Source organism: Capricornis sumatraensis, chromosome 8 (genome assembly GCF_032405125.1).
Source record: "Capricornis sumatraensis isolate serow.1 chromosome 8, serow.2, whole genome shotgun sequence".
NCBI lineage: Eukaryota > Metazoa > Chordata > Mammalia > Artiodactyla > Bovidae > Capricornis > Capricornis sumatraensis.
Window position 1 is genome coordinate 60,412,773 of NC_091076.1, and position 19,952 is coordinate 60,432,724.

The 19,952-nt window shown below is 40.0% G+C and overlaps 1 protein-coding gene across 4 annotated transcripts in view; it reads right to left on the minus strand.

Annotated features, from left to right (window-relative positions):
• Positions 1 to 19,952, minus strand: part of TRIM37 (tripartite motif containing 37) — a 141,258-nt gene that overhangs the window by 25,657 nt on the left and 95,649 nt on the right. For all 4 annotated transcript variants that reach the window (XM_068976307.1, XM_068976308.1, XM_068976306.1 and 1 more), the window contains 2 exons: positions 9,727 to 9,918; positions 136 to 441 (listed from right to left, as the gene is read on the minus strand). In XM_068976307.1, coding sequence (XP_068832408.1) covers positions 136 to 441; positions 9,727 to 9,918 — 498 coding nt within the window. The remainder of the gene's footprint in view (positions 1 to 135; positions 442 to 9,726; positions 9,919 to 19,952) is intronic.

Sequence of the window (19,952 nt, forward strand, 5' to 3'; positions counted from 1 at the left end):
AAAAGCTGTAGGTATTTGTAGTCCTAAGTAACACTGAGGGAGATATTTAAATATTATTATTCTGAAAATAACCTCTCCCCGAGTTTCCCAAATGACATATGGAGAAATAAAACTAAGAGGATCTTTTTCACTTACAGTTTCGTATGTAACAACTGGCAACTGAGGACTTTGCCAAGAGCTCCATTCCCAATTCCTGTAACCTGCTGGAGTTTTCTGTCCCACATGCGGCCAGAGCTGCCTGGTCAGCAGAAAGGAGGCTTGCTGGCATGTCTCCAGATGCAGCACTGTTGCTTTTTATTTCTGAAAGTGTGTTCTTTATATCAGTTTTACATCGAACTTCAGCCATTTGAGTTTTGAGTCTTTTCAGCATCTTTAAATCAGAGGGAACTCGCCACATTGCCTGCTGCTTCCTTTGGTCTTTATCTTTTCGAGAATACGATGCTGCAGAGAGGAAGTAACAAGTCATGTTAACACAGACCTTAACATTCATGAAACCATTCTGTACTGTGCATACACGCAAATCTGAGGTGCAAGTCACTGAAGCTCTTTAGGTGGTACCAACATTAAAAGCATGCATTAAATTCAATTAATGAAAACAGATACAAGTGTCATAACTCTATTCACACCTACGAAGTTAAAATCTGGGTCACATTTAGTTGTTGTTCAGTCATTCAGTCTTGTCCAGCTCTCTGCGACCCCATGGACTGCAGCACAGCAGGCCTCCCTGTCCATCATCAACTCCCGGAGTTTACTCAAACTCATGTCCATCAAGTTGGTGATGCCATCCAACCATCTCATCCTCTGTCGTCCCCTTCTCCTTCCACTTTCAATCTTTCCCAGTATCAGGATCTTTTCCAACGAGTCGGCTCTTCCAATCAGGTGGCCAAAGTATTGGAGCTTCAGCTTCAGTATCAGTCCTTCCAATGAATATTCAGGGTTGATCTCCTGTAGGACTGACTGGTTGAATCTCCTTGCAGTCCAAGAGACTCTCAAGAATCTTCTCCAACACCACAGCTCAAAAGCATCAATTCTTTGGCACTCAGCTTTCTTCACAGTCCAACTCTCACATCCATACATGACTACTGGAAAACCATAGTTCTGACTACACATACCTTTGTTGGCAAAGTGATGTCTTTGCTTTCTAAATATACTATCTAGATTTGTCAAAGCTTTACTTCCAAGGAGTGTCTTTTAATTCCATGGCTGCAGTCACTGTCTGTACTGATTTTGAAGCCCAAGAAAATAAAATCTGTTTCTATTTTTTGCCTATCTATTTGCCATGAAGTGATGGAATCAGATGCCACGATCTTAGTTTTAAGCCAGTTTTTTCACTCTCTTCTATCATCCTCATCAAGAGGCTCTTTAGTTCCTCTTCACTTTCTGCCAGTAGAGTGGTATCATCTGCATATCCATAGTTATTGATATTTCCCCCAGCAATCTTGATTCCAGCTTGTGAGTCATCCAGTTTGGCAATGCACATGAAGTACTCTGCATGTAAGTTAAATAAGTAGGGTGACAACATGCACCCGTGACATACTCTTTCCCAATCTGGAACCAGTCTGTTGTTTCATATCCAGTTCTAACTGTTGCTTCCTGACCTGCATACAGGTTTCTCAGGAGGCAGGTAAGGTAATCTGGTATACCTATCTCCTGAAGAACTTTGCACAGTTTGTTGTGATCCACACAGCAAAAGGCTTTAGCCTACTCAATGAAGCAGAAGTAGATGGCTAACAAACACATGAAAAGATGCTCAACATCACTCATTATCAGAGAAATGCAAATCAAAACCACAATGAGGTACCATTTCACACCAGTCAGAATGGCTGCAATCCAAAAGTCTACAAGCAATAAATGCTGGAGAGGGTGTGGAGAAAAGGGAACACTCTTACACTGTTGGTGGGAATGCAAACTAGTGCAGCCAGTATGGAGAACAGTGTGGAGATTCCTTAAAAAACTGGAAATAGAATTGCCTTATGACCCAGCAAGCCCATTGCTGGGCATACACACTGAGGAAACGAGAATTGAAAGAGACACGTGTACGCTAATGTTCATCACAGCACTGTTTATAATATCCAGGACATGGAAGCAACCTACATGTCCATCGGCAGACGAATGGATAAGAAAGCTGTGGTGCATATACATAATGGAGTATTACTCAGCCATTAAAAAGAATACATTTGAATCCGTTCTAATGAGGTGGATGAAACTGGAGCCTATTATACAGAGTGATGTAAGCCAGAAAGAAAAACACCAGTACAGTATACTAATGCATATATATGGAATTTAGAAAGATGGTAACGATAACCCTGTATGCAAGACAGCAAAAGAGACACAGATGTATAGAACAGGCTTTTGGACTCTGTGGGAGAGGGAGAGGGTGGGATGATTTGGGAGACTGGCATTGAAATGTACGATATCATATATGAAACGAATTGGCAGTCCAGGTTTGATGCATGATACTGGGTGCTTGGGGCTGGTGCACTGGGACAACCCAGAGGGATGGTACGGGGAGGGAGGAAGGAGGGGGATTCAGGATGGGGAGCACGTGTATACCTGTGGCAGATTCATGTTGATATATAGCAAAACCAATACAATATTGTAAAGTAATTAACCTCCAATTAAAATAAATTTATATTAAAAAAAATGAAGCAGAAGTAGATGTTTTAATGGAATTCTCTTGCTTTTTTTATGATTGAATAGATGTTGGCAATTTGATTTCTGGTTCCCCTGCCTTTGATCTCTGGTTCCATCCTGTACATCTGGAACTTCTTGGTTCATGTATTGTTGAAGACTACTTTGAAGAACTTTGAGCATTATCTTGCTAGCAAGTGAAATGAGTGCAACTGTATGGTAGTCTGAACATTCTTTGGCATTGCCTTTCTTTGGGATTGGAATGAAAACTGATATTTTCCAGTCCTGTGGCCTCTGTTGAGTTTTCCAAATTTGCTGGCATATTGAGTGCAGCACTTTGTCAGTATCATCTTTTAGAATTTGAAATAGTTCAACTGGAATTCTATCACCTCCACTAGCTTTGTTTGTAGTAATGCTTCCTAAGGCCAACTTGCCTTCACATTCCAGGATGTCTGAAACTAGGTGAATGACCACACCATCATGGTTATCTGGGTCATTAAGGCCTTTTCTGTATAGATCTTCTGTGTATTCTTGCCACCTCCTCTTAATCTCGTCTGCTTCTGTTAGGTCCTTGCCATTTCTGTTCTTCATCTGTGCCCATCTTTGCATAACATTTTCCCTTGGGATCTCTAATTTTCTTGAAGAGATCTGTAGTCTTTCCCATTCTATTGTTTTTCTCTATTTCTTCACATTATAATTACTCAAATCTGAATTATACATTTAACTCTAAAAAATTTAAAAGCTGCCACACTGCCTGTGTTTTCTTCTTTATATTTATTCACTTTTCTCAAAATTTCAATACTATGTCCACAATTAAAAAAAAAAAAAAACCAGAAAAAGCATAAACCTAGAAGCCAAACACTTAGTCAAATATGTTATACATAGTATATAAAATATACAGTCTAACTCATTTTAAAAAGGTAATTTACTGAACTGTAATCCAATGCAGATGCAGCTATTAAGTGCCACGGAATATCATTAAAAATTACTTCCCTGTCACTTGAGTCTTTGCAGTCATTAAACTAACAATACTTTGTTTCTTCTAAGAGAAAGTAGTTGAAGTTTTTAACTTCTTTTCCCCAACTCAAACATTAAAAAGAGAGAAACAAGCAAGGAAAAACACACAATTTCTATGCAGGAGAGAAAGGAAGTAGGGATTCTGGAAATCAAAGAACATTATGACTGACTCAAAGCAAGAAGAAATCAAGTTCCTTACCCCAAAAAACACCCCCTAAACTCCTTAAGAGGTACCCTAACTAGACAGAGGAACAAGTCCTTTCCTAGCAAGAATGACAGCTGACCCTGCTCACACACTGCAACAATCTATGCCATACGAGAGGGAAAAGGCAGACACCACAGTGTATTCAACAGCCACTCCCTCATTTCTACCATGCCCGCAGAACCCAGACTGTGTTTAGGTGTTAGGCAGGCCAGCACTGCTCAGGGCAGTGAGAGGTGTCCCTTGCTTGGCCCCAGAGGGTATGAGCCTACGACTGGTCTAAGCTTATTCCTCTTGGAGCATTTAGAGTGGGCACATGACTAAGAATTTCAGCCAAAGTTGTGGGGAGGGGAGAGAGAGCCTCCATTCTGACTGGGAGATTTTATTATGTTGGGGATACAGCTAAAAGTAGAGAAGCCTGAATTCAAACCAAGGAGCCTGCCTCCAGAGTCTTAATAACTTTGTGATCTTAATAACTCTGCTCTCCAGCATCACAGGAATAGGTCTTTTACATCCCATCTTTCCCTTCCTGCTAGTGACACATTCCTGTGAATAAATGATGTCTGAAACTGTGGCAGTCATCTTAACACCATGCCAGAAGAGGCCAGAGAACTGCAGGAAGCCCATCCCTTGCCCTGCCTTTAAAAGCTGATGCGCACAGAGTCACTAACCTCCAGATGTAATATGTATAACAAAGTGCCTTTATTACTATTAGTTAAGCCACGATTAGCATGATTTTGCTACTTGCAGTTGAAAGCATTCACAATAGACTATTAGGAGAGATGTTAGAAACCCAGGATTTGGTCTCAGATCAACCATTTAATTGCTGTAACTTTCTTTACATCTTCCAACTTCTGAGTCCATTTATTTATTTGTGAAATGAAGACAATAATATATATTGTAACAGGGCTGTCCTGAGGCTCAGGAGATCCAATGTCTATGAAAGCACTAAAGTATCACAGCAGTTTTTAAAACTCAAATCAGATGTTACATTCCTGCTTAGAATCACTGAGGAAATATCAGTAGAGCACAGAGGCCCGGCATGATCTGATGCCACCCCCACTTCTGTGGCTTTCCGCTCTGCCTCCCGGGGGCTCAGTGCCCCCAGTCCTGCAGCTCTGCCCTGCAGCCATGCTCTGTCCTCACCCTTTACACACATCCTCTTCCCTCTGCTCTCGCTGCCAACTCAAACTTACCAGGTCTGATCGGAAATGTCTCCTTCTTCAAGCACCTAAACCCACCAATTGCTCCCCTCCTTTCAAATCAATTCTTACCGAATTTTGTAGAGCACATTATATTACAGTAAGGAAGACAGACAAGTAGAATGTGAATAACTTAGAGGCTGAGATTACACGGCACAAAATACTCAAAATGTTTTGCTAAATAAAATCTTTGTGGCTGTCATCTCCCATCCTACATCTACCTGGACTTAAATAAGAAAACGTGTATTAATCCACATGGTTTAGTTTATTATTACTAGAAACTGACAAGAATTTTCAGAAGAAGCCCAAATGGGAAAATACAAAATAGATTTAAACAAACCTCCATTACCTGATAATCAGTCAATAAACAATTACTGCTGCTGCTGCTGCTAAGTCACTTCAGTCGTGTCCGACTCTGTGTGACCCCATAGACAGCAGCCCACCAGGCTCCCCCGTCCCTGGGATTCTCCAGGCAAGAACAATGGAGTGGGTTGCATGTTTGTTTCAAATGCTAAGCACTGGGCTAGGCAGGGGATTCAAGAGTGAACAGGACAAACACCCAGTCTTTGCCCTCACAAAGCTCACAGTCCAGCTGAGAAAAAATGAAAATCCATTCCAGGACTGTGTGGTAAGTGCCAAGGCAGGAGAGCGTAAAAGTGCTATGGAATCTTGTACCACGGGAACCTGAAAAGGATACTCACCGCACTGAGGAGGAGAGGCCTTTCTGAATCTGTCAAATTATAGGTTAAGAATTAAGAGGCTCATCTATGACACTCCCTCACCTCTTCCAAGAAGGACAGGTATCCACAGCTCTTCCTCCAGACTTCAGTGTCTGTCCCTGTCACCCCCCCTTATGGTAATCTAAGCCACTTAAGAGTGCTCTGTTGTTGTTTAGTTACTAAGTTGTGTCCGACTCTTTTGCGACTGTAGAGCGCCAGGCTCTCTGTCCAAGGGATTTCCTAGGCAAGAGTGAGTGGGCTACCATTTCCTCCTCCAGGGGATCTTCTCGATTCAGGATCGAACTCACCTCCTGTGTTGGTGGGTGGATTCTTTACCACTGAGCCATCTGGGAAGTCCTCTTTACCATATTACAATTAGTTGACAAGCCCCATAAGCTCTACTCCACAAGCATAACTCTGCTCTAAGTAAACTACTTCTCCATTGCCCAGGTTAATCTGCTCCCTACAGGTTTAAAAGAATTTTTATAATGTCAAAAAATCCTGAAGATCTTACCCCAGCTCCACACATCATAACGACTGAGAAAATACACAGAAATGTATCAATCTGTCCTCTTATACTGGGAATGACAAATAAACATCTACAACTATATCCTGATTAAATTTTCCTTTCTGATCATTTTAACACTGCAAGCTTTCTAAAATATAGTTTGAATCAAACTATTCCTAAACTGAAACAATGGTTACCCACTGTTCACTACAAATAAATTCCTCAGGCAAGCCTTTCACAGAACAGATCCAACTTGCCTTTCTATTTACCACAGCGCATACCTCAAAATCAGGTTCAGCCACACTATCAGCTGTTCATACCCTGATGCCCCTTATGATGTCCCTTTTATGAAACAGTGGTTAAGAACAAAAACCTAGAGTGAGCCAGATACATGATAGGCGTTCACCATGAACAACTCTATGCCAACAAATTTGATAACCTAGATGTAACAGACCAACTCCTTGAAAAGCAATCTGCCAAACTCACAGAAGAAAAAACAGACTATATGAATAGGCCTGTATATATTAAAGAAATTCAGTCAGTAACAACACCTTTCCAAAACAGAAAGCATCTGGCCCGAATGGATCCACTGGTGAAGTCTACCAAACATTTAAAGAGGAAACTGTAAAATTCTCTACAGTCTCCACAAGAAGCAGAGGGAATACTTTTTTACTGAATCTATGAGACCAGCATTACTCTAATATCAAAGTCAGACAGACATTACAAGAAAACTACAGACCAGTATCTCTGACAAACACAGATACCAAAAACCCTCAATAAAATATTAGCAGACTGAATTAAACAATAAATTTAAAAAACCATACATGACAACCAAATGGGATTTATCCCAGGTATGCAAGGCTTGTTCAATATTCAAAAATCACTTAATGTAATCTATTTACATCATATCAGTTGATGCAAAAAAAAAAAAAGCTTTTCACAAAATCTAGCAACCATTCACAATAAAACCTCAGAACAGAGGAGAACTTTCTCAACTTGATAAAGAGTATCTATGGAAAACTCACAGCTAGAATATACTTTCTGGTGAGAAACTTAAACGCTTTCCCATCAAGATCAGGGACACCTTTCCACCACTCCTTTCCGATTGCTACCGAAGTTCTCGCTAATGCGATAAGACAAGAAAAGGAAATGAAAGTACACAGATTGAGAAGGAAAAAATACAAAAAGAATACAAAATGAACACTGAAATTCAAGCAAGCATTTTAATAAAAAGAAACCTGGATCTTTCTGCAACGTCAGCCTTAAACGTCCTCTCACAGAAAGGTTGTTTTTCACTTGGCTTCCGTGACTCTCTCCTCTCTCCTCTCCCAAGGCTCCTCATCTGGCTCATCTCCCACACACGCAGCAACAGATGGTCACCATAACTATCTCCCTAGCCCTTTTAAAGGATCTCTTGAAACTCATTCTTCTGCAATCTTACTCCCTTCATTTTAATTACTCAGCATCACCTCTCGGCAGATAACTGCCTGTATTTCAGTCTTAATTTTTACCTATCTGCTGAACATCTCTACTGTGATATCCCACTGGTATGTCAAACTCAATATGCTTAAATCCAAACCTTGTTCTTCCTCTCTCTTTCATACCCCAACCTCCTTGTCACTGACTTTTTAATCATTTTGATCTAAAACTCAATTCATTTATATTATCCATTTTAATAGAAAACTTTCAGAAAACAGAGATCTTATTCTGTTTATGTAGTTTACATTCTTTTCTCTGACACTGAATTTTTCAAAAACAGGATTTTACTTGTCTATAAAATATGCTACTCCTTGACAACTGTAACTTTTCAACCATAATTGTATTGTTGGATATTTTCAAAGAACTCTGGTTATTTTCTCTTTGGAATATACTCCTAAAAATGAAGTTACAGGATTAAAGGATAGAGGTATTTTACATCTACTACAAAATTTTCCTTCAAAAAGGTTAAAACAACGTATACATCCACCTGGAGATCCAGAACTTACTTGTTTCACTAAGTCTTTGCAAACAACAATGGTTATAATTTAAGCAAAATCTTTGCTAATAAGTTTTATTTTTAAGGGTATTTGTTTGTTGATCACAAGAACTATGTGTAATGTAAATTTTCTCTTTATAATTTTCTACATTTTAACTTTCTACAATAAAAATGCCTCAGAAAGAAATCATATACAATGTGATAAGTGCTATTTTATAAGAGCATAATACAAAATGTACTTGAATGACAGAAAAAGGCAACTGTTTCTTAACCTGATTAGAGACAGTCTTTCAAACTGAGGACCCAGGCTTTCAGGAAGAATACTTTAGGAACAAAGAGAACTAAATAATCCAAGTTCTGATCTATCTTCCACTAGAGCAGCTCTATTTCTCTGTTTTCTACACTGAGGCTCTGCCTTAAACTCTACTTGAAAAGTGAGTTCTGCTGCTATAAAGAAGCATCAAAGTCACTGTTCTAAATCACTGATTTGATTTGTAAAGTACTACTTTTTTTTTTTTTTTAGGAAGGTAGGAAAAATGTTCAGTTTATTCTAGGAAGCTTTCCAACAAAAATGGTTTCAAAGTATGCCATTTAAAAGTAAACGTCTAGCACTTCCCTGGTGGCACAGTGGCTAGGAATCCGCCTGCCAATGCAGAAGACATGGGTTTAACTCCTGGTTTGGGAGGATTCCACAGGCTGTGGAGCAACTGAGCCCGCACGCCACACTACTGAGCCTGCTTGCTGCAACTACTGAAGCCTGTGTGCCTACAACCTGTGCGCCACAACTAGAGAGTAGCCTCCACTCTCTGCACCTAGAAAGTAGCCCCTGATGTCCACAACTAGAGAAAGCCTGCGCACAGCAACAAAGATCCAATACAACCAAACTATAAAAATAGAGTTAACAGGTGTAAGTTTAAAAAAGAGAAAAGCCTGTGTCTAAAGTTTAAAAAGCCCACATTTGACTATACATCTAAATTTGTGTCAGTTATACATCATATTACAGTAACACAAATGTAGTTTTTCTAACAAATAATTTTTAAAAAATACTGCTGCTAACTGGTATACATTTTTAGGCTACTGAACATCAAAGCATGAGTAAACCTCCTTTCTCTATTTTTAATTAACACACAGTCCCACTTAGACATCAGGGTACTCATGAGGCCTGAGAAACTCTAAGTCCATTCCCAAAAAGGACAACTGTAATTCACACGGATCAAACTGCCCAGCAGTCACAATCTAAAAGGCAAATCATATAAGAACCTTCTTACAGGTACTTTGACATTATTTTTGTACAAAATGCCTTTGAACAATAACAAAAAACTGATTTAATTGATATATTTTTATAAAATACAATGAAAAATCAATTTGTGACAGAAACATACCATGTTCCAACACTTAAGATATCTGAATTTAAAGTTAAGAATTCTTCTGGAGAAGCACAGAAAAAAGGAAAATTACTGTTCATATTTTACCTGTGGGCTGAAGTGAAGCAGGGGGCCGAGGCTGTAAGCCCCACAAATTTTCCATACTGCTCCGGTCCTTAAGGTCCAAGAGATGTATTAAAATTAAAGGGTCGATGTCTAATAAACTACTGGCGGCAGCAGAGCACAAGTGTGCTCGTCGTGACATTCTGCTGCTGGCACCCACATAGCCATGGTCACCCCCTGCAACAGAGAGACACAGAGAATGAGAGCTACCTGTAACTGGAAAAATCCAACTGGACTTAAAAGAAAAAAGTGAACTGGCTAATGTTGTTTGAATACTTGTCTATGGGCCCATCTGTTAGGAGCTGGTGTTAATGATGAGAAGCACAAAGAAACCTATCGCCAGAGAAGTGTACAAAGAACAGTGAATGACCACTGGCCTCATTACTACTCAAAATTCAGGAGTTACCCACAACCCCATTCTACGTGCATGCTCAGTCACGTCAGACTCTTCATGATTCCATGGACTATAGCCTGCCAGGAGCCTCTGTCCATGAAAATTTTCAGGCAAGAATACTGGATACTGGAGTAGGTTGCTATTTCCTCCTTCAGGGGAATCTTCCTGACCCAGGGATCAAACCCATGTCTCTTGCATCTCCTGCATTGGCAGGTGGATTCTTTACCACTATCACCACCTGGGAAGCCCTATCCTAAACTCCAGAAATAAAAAGGTGAGAGCATGTACAATATATACAATTGGGGGATGAGGGTTAAGGAAAAGGAGAATGTATTTTATAACCCAGTGGTCTTGGAGGAAAGTCAAGCCCCCTGGTATAACAGATTCCAAGGATCTAGACACCAAAATGGAATCCTCTGCAGGTCTAGAACAGTAAAATACTCAGGTCATGACTGTCTGGCAAGACATTTTTTCTAGTTTGATTAAATACTAAAGTACAATTTGAATATTTCAGACTTAATCTGTTAATGACTGATAAATAATATGACATCTGAGAACATGGTCATTCTGTATTACCCATATTGAACTAAAAAAGCTCCTTAACCCAAGGAAACCATCTGACTTTTCTCCAGTGCCTAGTACAACGCCTAGCAAGTATTAGGTATGGAAATGTTGGTTAAAACTTACCTCCTTAAATAAAGTTATTTAAATATATTCTTTAAAAAAAACCACAACATTGAAAAATGTTACATGTGAAGTCTTAAAGTAGATAATATAAAAATAACATGAAGTAATCAGGTCCCAACTATTCATGAGGCTGTTTCTAAAGAGATGGAGATGGATGGGGGGTACTTAGGAGAAAAGTTTATTATTCAGAAGCTTCAGGCCAGTTATTTACTTATATGTTTTTCATCTACATTCACATCCTCGCATCCTTACCTTCTACTTGTTTGTTCTTCCTCTTCTAAGGATTATCTCATTGCCAATTTCTCTTTTAGCCTCTGTACACGCCACTGCAACTCCTATTATTTGTTGTTTTTTTTTTTGCAACTCCTACTTTAAAAGACAGAAAACTATTCCCTCTCCCCTTGAAACTGTTCCTTAGCTCTTTTCCTTTACTAGGAAGTTCCCAAATCAGGCTGCATATAAGTCAGTTGGAGGAGTTTTTAAAATGACAGGTTCCTGGCCCTACTCTAGATGTCCTGAATGAGGATATTGGAGTGGGATCCAGGACTTTTTCAAAAAGCTACTCAGGTGGTTCTGATTATACAGTAAATAGGTTCATCCAGATTATGGTATCAATTGCCCAACTATCTGGTTCTTCAAAAACAAAAGTTGTTTCTATCTCATGTTAAATGGACCTCCAAGTACAGAAACGAGTGTTAACAGAATTCTGTTTCTAACCACTCTTCCAGGTCACTCACTACTCTCACCAATGAGCAAAACTCCTTTCTGTAATGTCCTTTGGCTACTCCATCCCTCCCAGGTTCCCATCCTTCCACACAGTACCACATTTCATCCGAAGGCATCAGAGATTTCAGCATCTGTTTCACTTCCCCACTCCAAGAGTTAACACTGCCATTAACATGGGGGAGTGTGTGGACGTCTGTCTCATACAGCCTAGTTGCATGAGCACGTGCTCAGTTGGTTTAGTCGTGTCTGACTGTTTGCAACCCCATGAACTGTAGTCCACTAGGCTCCTCTGTCCAGGGGATTTTCCTAACCCAGGGAATGAACCCGCATTTCCAGCACCACAGGAGGATTCTTTACTGCTGAGCCACCAGGGAAGTTCATAAAGCCTAGAAAATGATCACAAATTAATAGCACCCCAAGATGCCTCTATGCCTCCTAAAACTGCTCACTTACCCTCCTCCCCAAAGGCAACTTCCATCCAGAGTAAAACACCATAGATTAGTCTGCCTGTTTCTGAATCTTTTTAAAATGCAATGATACAGCTATATTCTTATATTCTGCTTCTTTGCTTGATATTATATTCATGAGATTCATCTAAATTGCTATATATAGCAGCTTATTCATTTTCATTATTTCTGTGCAGCGCTATAACATATGAATATATACAACTACTTTATTTCTATTAGGAAAGAATTTGGGTTGCTTTTTGCTACTAGAAATAAAGCTACTGAACTTATAAGCAGAAAACTGCTCCTGAACTTCACATGGGAAAAAAAAAACTCATAAAAAGCAAATGGATGCTCTCTTCCTAAGCCAAGCCAGATTAAGCCTGCTAAAATGTCACACTAATCTATCTGAGCTCTTGATTTTACTACAATGCTTGTATGTATTAGCAAAAATTTGAGGTCCTACAGTCTACACTCAAACTACCTTTCCAGTTCTTCTCTAGTTTTTCATTCTTTACTTTGTTAAAAATTACATTTACTTTTCAAAATTTAAAAACACCAGAAAACAAAACCACCTAAAAAAGAACAATACTCCTCTAAATTATCTTGTAAAACTCAACTGGCAAATACCAGCTCCCACTCTGTTGGAAGTGGAAAAGTCATAGGATGCGTATATTTCGCTTTAGCCTATACTGCCCAACAGTTTTCTAAAGCAGAGTTATCATTTTCATTCCTACCAGCAGGCTATGAGAGTTTCCATCTCTCCACATGCTTTCAACATTCAGTACTGCCAATTTAAAAAGTATTAGCCATTACAGTGGGTATTCAATGGTATCATAATATGGATTTTATCTGTCATTTCCTGAAAAAGAATGAAGAAAAATGAACAGCGTCTCAGAGACCTGTGAAACCCCACCAAGTGTAACAACATACACGTAATGGGAGTTAGAAAAGAGGAGAAAGAATATTATTCAAAGAAAATAAAAATTCCCTACATATAATGAAAACTATTCATTAACTCAAAACTTCAACCCAAAAAACTGAAGAAACTTCATGTAGGATAAACAAACTCAATAGCACCACAACTTGCATTTCTCTGACAAAAGCAGTGGGTATCTTTAAAAATGTGTACTGGTCATCAGATAGACTCCTTTGTGAAGTGTCTATTTGTATCTTTTGCCTTTTTTTTTTTAACTAAAGAGGCTGTCATCTTTTTCTTATTGATTTGTAGAAATTCTTTACATATTATGGGTGAATCTTGTAAATAACATTTTAATTAGTTTATTAACGTCAATGAATAAAAACTATGACTCCTATTTTTAACATTCTTTTAAAATAACTTTTTACTTTGGGGGCTGTGCTGGGTCTTCGCTGCTGTGAGGGCTTTTTTCTGGCTGTGGCGAGGAGTTCCTCTCTATTTTGTAGCGCACAGGCTTCTACTTGTGGTGGCTTCTCCTGCAGGGCAGGGACTCCAGGGCACACAGGCTTCAGCAGCTGTGGCACATGGGCTCAGCAGCTGCAGTTCCTGGGCTCTAGAGCACAGGTTCCATAGTTGTGGAGCATGGGCTTAGTAATTCACCAAAGACCAGGGACTGAACCCATGTCTCCTACACTGGCGGGCAATTCTTTATCACTGAACCACCAGGGAAGCCCTGATGATGCTTATTTAAAAAAAAAAAAAAAAAACAATGCATATTGCTACCCAGAATGCACATCTGTGGTCTTCCAAGCAGCCAGTTACATGGGTCTGGAGATCATAACACGGGACCCAGTCCCACTGGCCCATCAATATCAGCATGGATCACACTGAATATATTATCCTCTGCTCCAAGACTCATTAGCTTATGGAATAAAGCCCAAACAAGAGACCTTAAGAAATCACCCCCACACCACTACCGACTCCAACCCATCCAGTAAGACACTCCCAAGTCATACAGAGTCTTACTGTTTAACATCTCTCAAAAGGTTTCTTCTTCTCTGCCTCCAGTATTCTTGCCTTATTTTGGGCCCTCAAACTGTCCCTCCTGGAATATTGAGGTAGTTTCCTTTTATTTTTTTGGCTACAGCGTGCAGCTTGTGGGATCTTAGTTTCCCAACCAGGGGTCAAACCCATCCTCCCATCAGTGAAAGCACGGAGTTCTAACCACTGGACTCCCAGAGAATTTTCACAGTAGTATCCAATCTCATCTCATCCACCTTTAACCCATTTTTCACTATATATACAAATCTGATCACGTTCACTCTTAAAGACCTTTAATGGTTCCACAGAATAAATGGCCAAGCTCCTTAGCCAGGCAAATAAGACTTTCCATTACCTGATCTTGTAACATGATGGACCTGGAGAGTATTATGCTAAATGAAATTAAGTAAGACAAAGATAAAGAAATATGACTTCACTTATATGTAATACCTATATGTAAAATCTAAGAAACACAACAAATGGACAAACATAACAAAACCAGAAACAGTCATACACAGAAAACAAACAGGCTGTTATCAGAGGGGAGTGGGGTAGAGAAGAGGAAAGAAAAAAAAAAAGGTAACTATGTGAGGCAATGAATGCTAACTGGCTTGATCATGCTGACCATTTCACAATGTGTATTTATCTGAAGCCATCATGCTGTACACCTTAAACATATACAAGTTTTGGAGGAGCATAAAGATGGCGGAGGAATAGGTCGGGAAGACCACTTTCTCCCTCACAAATTCCTCAAAAGAACATTTCAACGCCGGGCAAACTCCACAAAACAGCTTCTGTAGGCTGGCAGAGGACATCAGGCAACCAGAAAAGCAGACCATTGTCTTCAAAAACAGGTAGGGAAAAAATATAAAAGACGAAAAAGGAGACAAAGGAGGTGGGGAGGGAGCTCCGTCCCGGGAAGGGAATTTTAAGAAGAGAGGTTTCCAAACACCAGGAAACACTCTCCCTGCTGAGTCTGTGGCGAGCCTTGGAAACACAGAGGGCAACATAACAGGAAGAAAAAATAAAGAAATAATTAAAACCAAGAGATTACAAGCCCAACAGTAACTCCCCCAGCGGAAAAGCAGCAGAGACGCCTGCATCCGCCATTGGGAAGTGGGGCAGGGAAGGGACACACGGGAGGCGCGGGCTACAGTGCTTTGTAAGAATCGGGCAGGAACGCCCCACGCGCAACCAGAACGATCTAACTTGGGCTAGCAAACCAGACTGTGGGATAGCTACCACACAAAAAATTCGAACATAAGACACCGCCAGGAGCGAGCACAGAACAAAGGACGGAATGGAAAAAGCCGGCTGCAGACCATCCCCTACCGGGGATAGGCAGCCAGAGCCGTAAGGGCTGGAAAGGGGCAATTGCAGACCCGGAGAGACTTTACTTACCTAACTGCAAGCAGGCTTCTTTGCTAAGACTTCTGGGGGTGCTGGACAGTCACAATCTGCCTCACGGGGGACGCCAGCGGTCCACCCAGAAAGCTGAGCAGCAGCGGCAGAAAAGGTGACAAGCCTCGGCGACCGCGCTCGCCAAACTCCTGAGCTACTCGGACCTGGGAAGGGCACAAAGCACAGTCCCAGCCGAATCTGAGCCTCTGAGGGCTGCCTGAGCGCCGAACCTGAGCAGCTTGGACCGGGGAAGTGCACGCAGCCTAGGGCCGGCCCCAGACGGTTCCCGGCTGAGCATCGTAGAGCCGGAGTGGTTTGTGCGCCGCGAGAAGGGACAGGTCAAGCGGGGCGTAGACACTGTGTGCACACGACAGTGCTATTTGTTTGCAGCATCCCCCCTCCCCCTTCCCCACAGCGCGACTCAACTAGTGAACCTAAAAAACCAGCAAGCGGAAGAAGTTAAACAGAGGGAACCACCTTGGAAGTGATCCCACACGGCCCAAAACATCAGAGAAGGGCCAGATATATTTTTACTATTTTTAAAATCATTCCTTTTTTTTTTTTTCTCTTTTTTCTTTTTTCTAACTTTTTTTAATTGTTAAGTCATTTCTCCTCTAATTTTTATTACTATAACCTACTAATACTATTTGAAAAAAAATTTTTTTTTTTTTTTTAAGGCAAACACAATATATAGCCTTTGGATGGTTGTTGGTGGTTTTTTGTTTTTTGGCTTTTTTTTTGTTTTGCTTTGTTTGTTTGTTTTTTTAATAATTCTTGTTTTTTTTTTCTTTCTTTCTTTCCTCCTTTTTCCTTCTGCTTCTTTTCTTTAATATTGTATTTTTGAAAATCCAACCTCTACTCTACATTTTTAATCTTTGCTCTTAGGGTTTTTGTTGTCAATTGTGTACATTTAAAAACCCAAACTTCACTACCCAAGTTTACCTGAGAGCAAGATTACTGGCTTGACCACTCTCTTCTCCTTTGGACTCTCCTCTTTCTCCACCAGGTGGCCTCTGTCTCTTTTCTCCCCCATCTCTTCTCTATCCAACTCTGTGAATCTCTGTGTGTTCCAGACGGTGGAGAACACCTAAGGAACTGGTTACTGGCAGGATTTGTCTCTCTCCTTCTCATTCCTCTCTCTTATCCTCCTGGTCACCTCTGTCTACTTCCTCCCTCTCCTCTTCCCCGTATAACTCCGTAAATACCTCTGAGCGGTCCAGACTATAGAGCGCACATTAGGAACTGACTACTGGCTAGCTTGCTCTCTCCTCTTTTGATCTCACCGCATCTCATTCCAGTTACCTCTAACTACCCCCTCCATCTTCTCTTCTCCTTGTAACTCGGTGAACCTCTCTGAGTGTCCCTCAATGTGGAGAAACTTTTCATCTTTAACCTAGATGTTTTATCATCAGTGCTGTATAGATGGAGAAGTCTAGAGGCTACTGTAAAAATAAAACTGAAAACCAGAAGCAGGAGGCTTAAATCCAAAGCCTGAAAACATTAGAGAACTCTTGAATTCAGGGAACATTAAGCAATAGGAGCTCATCAAATGCCTTCATACCTACACTGAAACCAAGCTCCACCCAAGGGCCAACAAGTTCCAAAACAAGACATACCACTCAAATTCTCCAGCAACACAGGAACACTCCCCTGAGCTTCAATATACAGGCAGCTCAAAATTATTCCAAAACCTTTGATGTCTCATAACCCATTACTGGTCACTCCACTGCACTCCAGAGAGAAGAAACCCAGCTCTACCCGCCAGAACTCCAACACAAGCCTCCCTAACCAGGAAACCTTGACAAGCCACTGATAGAACCCAACCCACAGTGAGGAAGCTCCATAATAAAGAGAACTCCACAAATTACCAGAATATAAAAAGCCCACCCCAAACGCAGCAATATAACCAAGATGAAGAGACAGAGGAATACTCAACAGGTAAAGGAACAGGAGAGTTGCCCACCAAACCAAACAAAAGAGGAAGTAGGAGGGAATCTACCTGAGAAGGAATTCCGAATATTGATGGTGAAAATGATCCAAAATCTTGAAATCAAAATGGAATCACAGATAAATAGCCTAGAGACAAGGATTGAGAAGATGCAAGAAAGGTTTAACAAGGACCTAGAAGAAATAAAAAAGAGTCAAAATATAATGAATAACGCAATAAATGAGATCAGAAACACTCTGGAGGCAACAAATAGTAGAATAACGGAGGCAGAAGATAGGATTAGTGAAATAGAAGATAGAATGGTAGAAATAAATGAATCAGAGAGGAAACAAGAAAAACGAATTAAAACAAACGAAGACAATCTCAGAGACCTCCAGGACAATATGAAATGCTCCAACATTCGAATTATAGGAGTCCCAGAAGAAGAAGACAGAAAGAAAGATCATGAGAAAATCCTTGAGGAGATAATAGTTGAAAACTTCCCTTAAATGGGGAAGGAAATAATCACCCAAGTCCAAGAAACACAGAGAGTTCCAAATAGGATAAACCCAAGGCGAAACACCCCAAGACACATATTAATCAAATTAACAAAGATCAAACACAAAGAACAAATATTAAAAGCAGCAAGGGAAAAACAACAAGTAACACACAAGGGGATTCCCATAAGGATAACAGCTGATCTTTCAATAGAAACTCTTCAGGCCAGGAGGGAATGGCAAGACATACTTAAAGTGATGAAAGACAATAACCTACAGCCCAGATTACTGTACCCAGCAAGGATCTCATTCAAATACGAAGGAGAAATCAAAAGCTTTACAGACAAGCAAAAGCTGAGAGAATTCAGCACCACCAAACCAGCTCTCCAACAAATTCTAAAGGATATTCTCTAGACAGGAAACACGAAAAGGGTGTATAAACCCGAACCCGAAACAATAAAGTAAATGGTAACTGGATCATACTTATCAATAATTACCTTAAACGTAAATGGGTTGAACGCCCCAACTAAAAGGCAAAGACTGGCCGAATGGATACAAAAACAAGACCCCTCTATATGCTGCTTACAAGAGACCCACCTCAAAACAAGGGACACATACAGACTGAAAGTGAAGGGCTGGAAAAAGATATACCACGCAAATAGAGACCAAAAGAAAGCAGGAGTGGCAATACTCATATCCGATAAAACAGACTTTAAAACAAAGGCTGTGAAAAGAGACAAAGAAGGCCACTACATAATGATCAAAGGATCAATCCAAGAAGAAGATATAACAATTATAAATATATATGCACCCAATATAGGAGCACCGCAATATATAAGACAAATGCTAACAAGTATAAAAGGGGAAATCAACAATAACACAATAATAGTGGGAGACTTTAATACCCCACTCACACCTATGGACAGATCAACTAAACAGAAAATTAACAAAGAAACGCAAACTTTAAATGATACATTAGATCAGTTAGACCTAATTGATATCTATAGGACATTTCACCCCAAAACAATGAATTTCACCTTTTCTTCAAGTGCTCAGGGAACCTTCTCCAGGATAGATCACATCCTGGGCCATAAATCTAAACTTGATAAATTCAAAAAAATCGAAATCATTCCAAGTATCTTTTCTGACCATAATGCATTAAGATTAGATCTCAATTACAGGAGAAAAACTACTAAAAATTCCAACATATGGAGGTTGAACAACACACTTCTGAATAACCAACAAATCACAGAAGAAATCAAAAAAGAAATCAAAATATGCATAGAAACTAATGAAAATGAAAACACAACAACCCAAAACCTGTGGGACACTATAAAAGCAGTGCTAAGAGGAAAGTTCATAGCAATACAGGCATACCTCAAGAAACAAGAAAAAAGTCAAATAAATAACCTAACTCTACAACTAAAGCAACTAGAAAAGGAAGAATTGGAGAACCCCAGAGTTAGTAGAAGGAAAGAAATCTTAAAAATTAGGGCAGAAATAAATGCTAAAGAAACAAAAGAGACCATAGCAAAAATCAACAAAGCCAAAAGCTGGTTCTTTGAAAGGATAAATAAAACTGACAGACCACTAGCCAGACTCATCAAGAAGCAAAGAGAGAAAAATCAAATCAATAAAATTAGAAATGAAAATGGAGAGATCACAACAGACAACACAGAAATACAAAGGATCATAAGAGACTACTATCAGCAGTTGTATGCCAATAAAATGGACAACGTGGAAGAAATGGACAAATTCTTAGAAAAGTACAATTTTCCAAAACTGAACCAGGAAGAAATAGAAAATCTTAACAGACCCATCACAAGCACGGAAATTGAAACTGTAATCAGAAATCTTCCAGCAAACAAAAGCCCAGGTCCAGACGGCTTCACAGCTGAATTCTACCAAAAATTTCGAGAAGAGCTAACACCTATCCTACTCAAACTCTTCCAGAAAATTGCAGAGGAAGGTAAACTTCCAAACTCATTCTATGAGGCCACCATCACCCTAATACCAAAACCTGACAAAGATGTCACAAAAAAAGAAAACTACAGGCCAGTATCACTGATGAACATAGATGCAAAAATCCTCAACAAAATTCTAGCAATCAGAATCCAACAACACATTAAAAAGATCATACACCATGACCAAGTGGGCTTTATCCCAGGGATGC